This window comes from Juglans regia, chromosome 3 (genome assembly GCF_001411555.2).
Source record: "Juglans regia cultivar Chandler chromosome 3, Walnut 2.0, whole genome shotgun sequence".
Taxonomy (NCBI): Eukaryota; Viridiplantae; Streptophyta; class Magnoliopsida; order Fagales; family Juglandaceae; genus Juglans; species Juglans regia.
In genome coordinates this window covers 31,421,614-31,432,688 of record NC_049903.1, presented here as the reverse complement: position 1 = coordinate 31,432,688, position 11,075 = coordinate 31,421,614, and the positions used below count along the sequence as shown (strand labels likewise).

Here is an 11,075-nt window from a genome sequence, read left to right as displayed (position 1 = left end):
GAGCGGCACATATGTGCGAACGTTAATATTACGTACGAACATTATTTGTGATTCGTACGAATATAAAACCTTTCAGTTGCCATAAACCAAATATACGTTCGAACTAATAGTTATATATGTTCGCATGTATTATTAAATACGTTCAACAGCTTCCTCACGTGCGAACGTGATATGCTTTATACGTTCCAACATGTATTTGAGCCGTCACGTTCAAACATTTATCATATTACGTTCGAGTGCTTATACTAGATAATCTAACGTGCAAACGTAATAATCAAAACGTTCACACATATAAGCTTATCCTCCGAACGTTGAATTTTGCGTTCGAACGTATACCAAAAATAATTTAGATTAGAATACATAATAGGCTTCATAATATTAATATTGCTCAATTTTTTTTATTTCTTTCAAAATATGACTCATTTCTAACCACTAGGAAAAGGGGGAGGTAAGGAACAAGAGAGAGCACGTCTCGAATCGGGGCTCAAATAGTGATGTCTGAACGAGAAGTCATGATCAACCACTTTCACGAACTCATATGGGAGCAGAAGAGCGTTCAAGAAGTATTCGTTACGAGAGGTTGGATGAGTATCTGCACTTATACCCCTCAATGGTTTAAGAGTTTTATATGCAGATGTGCTATATGCCTAAGGATGCATCCTCTCACACCGTGACAGTACACTGTGTTCAGTTCGAGGTCTCGGTGGATGTCATCGCCGAGCTTTTGGGGATCGGTCGCGTAGCTAAAATATCGAGTACAGGAGATGCTCAGCCTATGGATTGATCCTGAGTAGATGCAAATGTAGGCACTTCTGCATCATCTACTGGCCTAGTTGACTGGTCGGAGGCTGGAGATACTAATGAGGAGGATGACAACGGAGATGAGGATTTCTACATCCTCACTGGGACTGACCAAGACCAGATCGATAAGAAGAACTCCTTCAACCAGGTACAGCTCATCCCTTTTTTTCTTCGTGTTACATCTTATTGTTGCAACAAATGTGGATCCTGTGGGACATAAGGCCACATTTAGCGAAAACGCGCACAATTCCTTATACAAGTGGCACATGGAGATCCCATCGACTTGCCACTTCGCATTTTTTAGAGGATCCGTTATAAGGCGAGCATCGTCCCCACTGAAAACCTCCCATATGGAGCCCTCATTACCACGCTATTACTGGCCTGTAGTGTGCAACCCATGGTAGAGGAGTGGAGAATAGACCAGATGAGCCCCGATCGACATAACCACACACCATTGAAGCATTGGACAGGGAAATGGGCATGCTTGTCGTCAACTTGGCCCTGTACTAGATCTTGTTCCATTGATCTAGTCCAAGCCCGGTGTTGGGAGTACTAATCAATCGCCGACGAGTACATCTATGGGAGATGCGCGGCCTACTTGGGTTGATGCGATAGTCTTAGATATTACTACGCAGAGTTGTGCTACACAGAAGCCTCACACCCTGCACACCCACTTAAAAACATGTGATTTTAAGTGGGTGTGCAGGGTGTGGGGCTTATGTTTAGAATTTTTCTACTACGCATATCGACCGAAAGATTGAGTCAGTAGAACAGAGTGTTGGAGATTTTATCGCAGATGTTCTCCATCGAATAGATATCCTAAACACAAAGGTCAACGCATTGAGTAACAATTTTAATAAATATGTAACCAACATGTTTGAGTATTTTGTACTTTATTTTTATCATATGTAATGAACAATATTATTATTTAATATATCTACTTTTTTGAATTTTAATTCTCAATCTTTTCTAATGTTAGCTTATACAACTTTAATATTAAATTACTACATTTCAATTCTCAGTTTTTTTAATTTGAAATATCCAACTTTAATATTAAATCAATTAACGTTCGCATGTGAGAATCAATAATGTTCGAACGTTGGCGCCAAAATTTTTTACGTTCACATGTAAATAAACCCCACGTTCGAATGTCTGGGGAACGTTCTAACGTGAATATGTATACATTTGAACGTAATGTAATTTCTCAGCTACCTTCAATGACGGTTTTCGTCACAGAAAATAATTTTTTGTCTGATGATGAAGAGCTATAGAAGGATGCAATAGTTAAAATGAAACGGAGAGAAAAACGCAACTGATTGTATTTCATTTAATAATTAGTAATTGAGATATTTGGATTTGGTTTTTTGTTTTCCCTTTTTGCTCTGTTTATGTAACAAATTAAGGTCCTCCACGTCCAAAAGGTTGGGCTAACCGTCAAGGTAATCCCTTTCTGAAGGTGGATATTTCTTTAATACAAGTCCCCACTACGTTAGAGCCCAAACATCAAAATGAGGGCCAAACCAGGTATCAATTTATTTCTAAGCTAATGGTAGCCCAACCTTAGAATCAGCTACAAGGTAGGAAAGACCCACCTGATCTCCTACATATATATATATATATATATATATAAAAGAAATGATTTGTATAATTTTTAAATAAATAAGTTTTGATTTTTTAAGTGAGAATTATTTTTTTACAAAAAATCTATTCACAATTTATCTATTTAAAATTTATATCTAACATTATTAATATATAAAAGACAGCCAGATTCTTTTTAAATTAATTAATTTCTTCTATTCAACATCCATATATCATATATTTAATAAATAAAAAATAAAAATAAAATAAAAAATTATGTATGATTTGTAGTATAGAATGATGTGTAAACATTTTCTAATTATATTGTTGGTGGATAAAATCTTTAAAAAAAATCATAAAAATTTCTCTGTAATCAATGATCATAGTAAAAGTTAGTTAAAATATCTATCTACAATCTATATTAAAAAAGAAAAAAGGTGAAAGAGCGGAATTGAATTGGATAGAATTTCAAAGATTTCCATCCAATATTCCAGCTATCTATCTGTTTAATCAAGCATGACACGTTACACGAATGCGATTTCATGGTCTGCAAAAGACCAATATTCCTTTGGACTTAACCCGAGAAAACTCATCATCTTCTTAACATAACTAGTGATCCTTGATTCCCAGCTCTTCCTAAAAGAAAATCCAATAACAATGAATCCAAAACGTCAGATTCAGGTGCAAGAAAACAAAAAATTTTCAAGCACCTTGATTGCAAGGGTTACCCAAAACTGAAAACCCTAATTTTCTATTCCCAAGATGAACATACGATGCCTACCACAACGTAAATAACCAGTTTTGTGTACTGAAAATACCTCTTTCTCCATTCAAAGGAATTTCCCATTCCTGGACCTAAGCAAGAACACGCTGAATTCTTGACCAGTACTGCACTCGTCCAGGTTTATGAGGTGGAACGACTCCGAGTCCGAGTTCCCCACCACATGCTCATAATTAGCCCTCATGTAAATTATCTCCTCCGACCCCGAAGACCCGAACCCTGCCGGTATGACTCCTGCTCCCACCGTCGTGGATTGCATGGTCTTCAGCATCGATCTGACCCGCTCGCTTGCCTTTCTCTTGGCCGCGAACCCGAGCTTGAGGCCGTTGCAGTGCATGGTCCAGACGGGAACCGAGCGGAGCGGGCACGACCCTAGCTCGGACTTGTCGCACTCGAGGGCGATACGAACGAGCCCGCCTCGCATTTCTTTGACGAGCTGATTGGTCAAGATGGAAAGCTCGAGGAGGACGGTTGGTCTGGAGGAGAGGCGATCTTGTTGGACACAAAACCAGACGTGGCCGCGGCGGGGCCCGAAAATGGTGCCGACCACCATCGATCTGGAAGGGCGAGGCTGGGCAAGAGGGGTAGTACTGGAGGTGATGGAAGCAGGAACGCTATCATTGGAGGTGGAGGATGCCTGGGAGTCTCGGTCTTGATTCTTGTGACTATCTTGTTCAGTGTAGTCGGGTAGATCTTCCCGGAGCGAGGTGCTGAGGCGTTTCTTGGTGGTGGTTGTGGCGGTGGCGGCGTTGGTTTGTGAGGTGGGGAAGAAGCAAGAAGGGAGTAATCGACGGAGGGCGTCGAACTTGCCCATACTTACGGTGGGAGGTTGACGATGGAAGTAGGTGCGATTTAATCAATGATCTTCTTGATGGAAATTAATTAAAAGAGAGCGAGCGAGGACCCGAGGTAGGTAGCTAGCTAGCTAGCAAGCACGAAAGGAGCTTTGGGAATTGGGAAAGGATGAGAGAGAGTGACCATGGACTCGGAGAAGAGTAGAGAGAGAGAGAAGTTGGGCAGGACTCTGGAGCTTGGGATATTGGTGGTACGGAATGTGCAGGCCAGGTATCTATAATCTATATGTGTATGAGTGAACAGAGTCAAAGAGGGGAGAGAGAGAGAGAGCGCGGGAAGTGAAAATATTATAGCCGTTGGAAGGCCGGACAGGGATGGTAGTACTGTTTTTGTCATCGGGCTGATCAGCGCAAGCACTACGTGTATTATTACATGTTCCCATGGTACTCGAATTTTAACTGCTGGTCATGATCCCCCAATTTCGTCTAGATTCTGGAGGGTGGGTGTACAACAAGATCAATTCAATGGCACTCCCTTAAATTTCAGTACTGCTTCTCACCTCAAACAGATGGGAAATTAGACCAAACAATCCAAAATTTGAAGGATACGTCTTATGTTGATTGAAGTTGATTTTAAGAGAAAGTTGAACTTATATTCCTTTAATAGATTTGCAATATATGATAACTAAGAGTGTTACATCTATAAAAATATATATATATATATATATAAATAATCTCATAAATTGACGTGATTTTATTTGATCCGTTAAATGATTTACTTTACAGTAAAAATAACTTTATAATCTTACAAATCACATAAAATCACGTTAATTTATGTGGTTGCATTTCATGTATAATCCTTTAATTTGTGGTTAAAATATTTATCTCTATTAATTAGTATTCAATCTAATGAAAATTTTGTCCACTATGGTAAACCTCAAATCTTTGCACCTGATGTCTGCATAATTCTTTTGGTGACTCTTAGCCATGATCTTCAGTCTATTTCTTTGTCAATTAAATCTTCTTGCAAGTTCGTTGGATTATTCAGGTTCTAGCATATATATTCCGCTGATCTCCAAGTACTTCATCCCAATATAACAACTCTAGGCGGTACTTCCATCCACAAAAAACTTGATCATAAGGTATACATCATGATTTGGATGCTACAGTACGTAATAGCTATTAATATTGTATGAGTGTATGAGAAATAGTCTAGCCACAAAGTTAGTCTTAGATTAATCATAGGACCTTTTGAAATATTGGAAAAAAGTAGGATAATGGCTTATAAGATAGCTTTAATTACCACCGGCCGGACCAATCCCAAATGATCATGACGTATTCCACGCGTGTCTATGCTATAAGGAGATTATATATACGTCCATGAAGTCCCGACTTAAACCCGTCAGCCACTACAAGTTCGGAAGGATCACTTACGAAAAGAGTCCTATAGAACTTTTGGGCCATGGGATGTAGGAGGTAGCTAAGAAATTACCAGAAAATCTCTCTAGTCAAAGTATCATGAAGAATCATGCATGAGGTCGATTAGGCATCATGCGACAACATACGAAACAAGTATCAACATGCACTTGTTTCTCGAGCTAGGTAATATTCTTGAGAAATCTCCATGTTCTTGTTGAATTTCAAGGACAGAATTTCTTACAAAGGTACTGGAGGAGTAGTACAACTTAATTAATACTGCCCTGAAGAATTAATGATACGATCATGTTATATATTAAATTTAATTAAGTGGTAAATTTCATTTCGTTATTAAAATATTTTTATTTTTAAGTCTAGTAAGCGCATAATAATTAATAGTACATGACCGGCCCCACACGTACACGTCACGGTTAAAATTTGGTCTTAGCTGAAAAATGATATATGATCTGAAGCTGATTGTTCGATCGGATGTCCAGCAAACGTACGTACGTACGTCCCTTGCTGATACTGAATAATCCAGATCACATAAGTCCATCGTAACTAGTACTTCAACGTAGAACATGCATGATTCTGAATGAAGAGTACTCTGTGTATGAGAGTCGAGACACCTGCATGCATGCATGCAACCGAAAGCTGATCAGTACCGTCTGGACTAACTTGTTTGGCCCTTCGTACGTACGAGGATCGGAGCTGCATAGCCCCAATACCATCATACGTATTAATTATAATATGGATTGATGCATAATTTCATCAGTTATTGATTCTAACATGAACTGATTGCAATGTTGATTATTTGGCAATACACTTATATATACATCATGACTATATTATATATTGCATGCAGCAAAGTCGAACACCAAAATTGAAGATCATGATATGCATGCCTGCATGCATGGCAGGCACGTGATCGCGAGGACATCCAATGAACGTCGTCCTAGCTGTACAAAATTGAAGATCATAGAATTATTAAGAAAAATGCTTCTTGCAACCACCCGAGGTAAATGCTGCACAACCGACACATCTTTTGATAAAATATTTAAAAAAAAAAAAAACTTGCGTCCACCCACTCTTCCACTCTCACCATACTTCACTTGCAACCCAGGCACAGGCACATGACCCTCTCTTCAACCATTTTTACTCTCTTTCTTTCTCGATTCCTTTGGTTTCTTTCTTTTAAGTGTTGAGATTTTATCTTTTATTCATTTTCTTTCAGAGAGAGAAAATAATGACAGGTTTTTCTTCTTCTTCAATGGTTGTCATTGGAATGGTGGTGCGTATGGTTTGCGGGGTTCTGAATCTATCTGCAGGAGCAGAAATTGATGGGTTTGAGCATAGATGAAGATCTAGCAATTTGTGGATGTTGCGGTTGTTCTTGGGCTTCTACCACTTCTTGATTTTTTTGTTGTTGGTCGCGGTGCTTTTGGTTGCCAAGTCTTGAAGTTACGCCAATGGTGCTAATCATGAGATTGAGGAGGAAGAAGATAATACGGATAAGGACTAGTTGTTAATGGAAACCTAGATTGAAGGTGAATAGGAAGACGATATGAATTACTCAAACATGGCTTTTGCAAAGTAAGAAAATTGCACAGAGTGAGAGAGGGAGAGAGAGGATAGTGTCCAGACTCTGGTGTTGGGTTAATCTGGAGTGACTAGTGAGAGAAATGGGATAGAAACCAAAGCTCTTTTTTTTTTTCAAATATATCGCTGACATAGTATAAAGTCATGTCAGAAGATTACCCAGCGGTTTCCACCGCCGGTTGTATGTAGAAGAACTGAATTATTAATACATGTGTAATAATTCTAGTTTCATTTGATCCATTTTCAACTTATTCTACTACTTATATATATATATATATATATATATATATTTATATTCATATATAACAACTTATTCCACTACTTGATATGAACAATTTGGATAAAAAATAAATTTTTAAAAGGTACTGATCCAATGGCTCAATAGATGCCACATGCCATGATAACTTTGGTAAAAAGTACTATATATACGTCTTTATCTTTATCTTTATATAAAAGCGGCTATCGGCATAGGAATAGTATTTTTTGGTTTGCTAATTACTTTACGTTTTTTTCCCTCATGCGGAGCTGCCTCTTTCGCTCATTTCTCTGGAAGTTCTCTCTCTCTCTCTCTTCGAAAAGTCGTTGGCCTGTTGATTACTCATTTTTTGTAATTTTGCATATTGAGATTCACCTTATAGACCAGGTCTTCTATCTGACTCATGTATTGACATGGAAGTTTTTTAAGAAATCTGCATCCCACTTGTTCGGGATTCTGTAAGAAATTATTTTTTTTCTGACTCTGTTGACTATCATCTTGGGATCTTTTCTCTGGCATTTGGACATTATTGAGAACATCGGGGGCATCACTCTGTTGTGCTGATTTTCAATAACATATATGCATGTTGCTTAATTAGCTCCATTCCAGATAAATGTTGTTCTAGTTGTTAGGCCTTTTTTTGGTCTTGTTGAATTTGACATTCAATACTTTGATCTTGGTTAGTAGTTTCCTACTGTGCTAACTTGACTGGGAGTATGATTGCTTCCTTGAGACAAAACTGCAACAATATTCATTGAAAGGGTTAAGAAATTTAAACTCATAGATTAAGTATTAGAGAAGGCCAAAGACGTTTAATTGGAATGTTTGAGCTCAATATCTTCAATCTATACCATAGATTATTTGCTAATAGGTAAGCTAAAAGATTTTTCAAAAGCACAATCATAAATTAGAAGAAATAAACTCATAATTGTAGAAAAATCACGTTATAGGAAACACAGCACTACTCCGATGCCAAGTCGCAAACCCTAGCAAAACAAATTCCCCTCTAAATAACAAATTATCATAGTTTACTTATTCACTAAACTTGTACCAATTTCTAACTTAACTGAGTAACTTAATACTTTATGAGTACAAGCTAATTATCATGCATCTTTACTTTCTCATTGCTATCTCTACATGCATTTTATCCATCCATGTATTTATTTTTACTTTAGTAATTTCAGATAAATGTTTGCTAGTATTTAGTTTTATGTTTATGTACATTACACAATTTATTATTTAGTTTTACATACTTTGTGAACTTTCTTGTTCATTATAGACTAGTAGGCAACCCAATCAGATCAAAATTCATGTCATATATAAGATTAACCTATATTTACTATAAGATAGACATATCATTCTTCTATATATATTACATGTGATAATTATATTTCTTAATATGTTTTGTGATATTATCTGCCTCTATAGAAGATTTATATATTTTAGTAGAATTTGTTTTTCTTGTGCATTCTTTGCACGTTGAACTAGCGCTCGCGGACGCGCATGTGGTCTTTAAAGCCCTTGGATATTTTGTTATAAATCGACCCACGCCCCCACCCACTTTTACCGCACTAATTTTTTTTTTTTAAAGGAAGTTATAACTTTATTCAATCAAACTCTATATTAGCAATACAATTAGGAATTTCCTCTAGCTCAATAAGAACATCATCAATCTTAAAAACTTTCTTAGCAAGACAATGTGCTATCATATTAGTTGCCCTCTTAGTGTGTTGTACATACCAATACTCAAACCTGCTCAGAATCTTCTTCACGTTTGTGATGATCAAACCAGTTTGGCCCTAATTATCTCCTTTCCCCTTAAAATCATTCACAACCTTAAGAGCATCATCTTCAAGAACTAGCTTTTTCAAGCCAATATTTGATGCTAGTATTGCAGACTGAAGAGCAGCATATGCTTCTACCAAGTAAGGGTCAAGAAAGAGTGATCTTTCCATTCTCATTATGGCAATTAACTTACCCTCCCAGTCTCGGATGACAGTACCTATGCCAATTTTGCACTGTTGTTTGTCTACTACAGCATCCCAATTGATCTTATAATAACTGTTGGGGGGAGCTTCCGACTGGACCAAAGTTGCAGAGTCTGTCGATAGGATATCAGGGCTCTTATGGTGCAGCAGCCTTAATTCCTCCAATTTTTGTGTGGTCTGTTTCAATAGAGAGTTAGGACTAATGAATTCTTGCTGAAAGACAACCTCATTTCTTATCTTCCGAATTCTCCAAGCCACCACAGCCATCTCTGCCAATACCTCCTCATCTAATTCATCAAGCATTTTGGTCATAAGCTCTTTAAAAGTCTGTTGCCTAATGCTCCTCTTCTGCAACTAGATATAACATTAGTTCCATACATCTCTCATATATTCACATTCCCATAAAACGTGTTCAACACTATCTTCATGCTGAAAACAAATAGGACAGCCAGAGTATGCTACAACCTTATTTTTAAGCAAATTAGCATTTGTAGGCCCCATTATTACAAGCTTTCCACAAGAAAAGCTTCTTAGCATAGGAATTGGCAAATTCCACAATCTATTCCATCTTTCATTTTGTCCAGCAGGGTTAGAAGGTTGGCCCTAAGCCCTCTGTCTGATCTTGAGTTGTAAGTGGTCGTAAGCACTTCTCACAGAGAAGATGCCATTTGTTGTACACCTCCAAGAAATCCTGTCAGAACTGTTGCAAAGACTAATAGGAGTTTGAATAATAGTGGCAGCTTCTTTTTCAAGGAAAGTTTCATTGATTAGCTCCATCCTCCATGAACTTGTAACTGGATCAATAAGAGCATCCACAGTTGCCTCTGGTTCAAGATTTTTCACTGGACTTTGAACTTTAAAGCATGTTGGGCATGGCAGCCACTTGTCATGCCATATTTTAGTACTGCAATCATTCCCAATATGCCAAAATAAACCCTCCTCAATTAAAGGCCTAGCAACCATAATACTTCTCCAAATGAGAGAAGGGCTTCTGTTAAGACCAGCCTTTAAGAAATTGCCATTAGGAAAGTACTTTGTTGAGAAGACCTTTGCAGCTAGAGAAGGAGAGTTCTGAATCGACCTCCTTTCTTGCTTGGCTAGCATAGCCAAATTAAACTGCTCAAGATCTCTTAACCCAAGCCCACCACTTACTTTAACTTGTCTGAGCTTTCCCCAAGAATACCAATGAATCCTTTTTTTTTTTTCAGCTTTCTGACCCCACCAATATTGCTGCATTAATCTATTGAGCTCCATTAAAATATTTTTGGGAATCTTGAATATTCTCATGCTATATGTTGGGATGGCTTGGATAACGGCCTTGATGAGAACCTCTATTCCAGCTTGGGACAGGTATTGCATTTTTCAATTGCTAATTCTGCCTTGCACCCTATCAAGTATATTCTTGAATCCTTTTGATCTAGACCTACCAACCAAACCTAGCAAGCCTAAATACTTTTCATAAGGCTGTGTCGATTTGACCCCAGCAACTTGTATGATAAGATCATTTACTTCTGCCCTTATATTCTTGCTAAAGAAAATTGAGGTTTTGTCTTTGTTAAGCCTCTAACTAGATGCTTGCTCATATATTTCCAGCAAGTGCAATAATCTACTCCATTCCAAAGGGTTGGCCTTACAAAATAGTAGGTTGTCATCTGCAAAGAAAATGTGGCTAATGTGCATGCAATTGGATCCTAGCTAATGGCACCCCTGTGATGGCACCTGAAGCTTCAACATTTTGTATGAGATTGCTTAGTGATTCAGCACACAATATAAAGAGATAGGGAGAGAGGGGATCACCTTGTTTGATATCTCGAGAGGGAGTAAAAGAATTTTGAGGGATACCATTGATAATAATAGAGTAT

The 11,075-nt window shown here is 37.7% G+C and overlaps 2 protein-coding genes across 2 annotated transcripts; both read right to left on the bottom strand.

The window, feature by feature from the left end:
• Positions 1-2,912: 2,912 nt before the first annotated feature.
• LOC108983106 (protein MIZU-KUSSEI 1-like) lies at positions 2,913-3,996 on the bottom strand. The gene has a single exon (XM_018954645.2). It carries the CDS (start codon positions 3,972-3,974, stop codon positions 3,210-3,212), a length of 765 nt encoding a protein of 254 aa, XP_018810190.1. The 5' UTR covers positions 3,975-3,996; the 3' UTR covers positions 2,913-3,209.
• Positions 3,997-9,816: 5,820 nt separating this feature from the next.
• LOC108981921 (uncharacterized mitochondrial protein AtMg00310-like) lies at positions 9,817-10,572 on the bottom strand. Its single transcript, XM_018953172.1, has one exon. The coding sequence runs from the start codon at positions 10,570-10,572 to the stop codon at positions 9,817-9,819; it is 756 nt and encodes a 251-aa protein (XP_018808717.1).
• Positions 10,573-11,075: the final 503 nt, after the last annotated feature.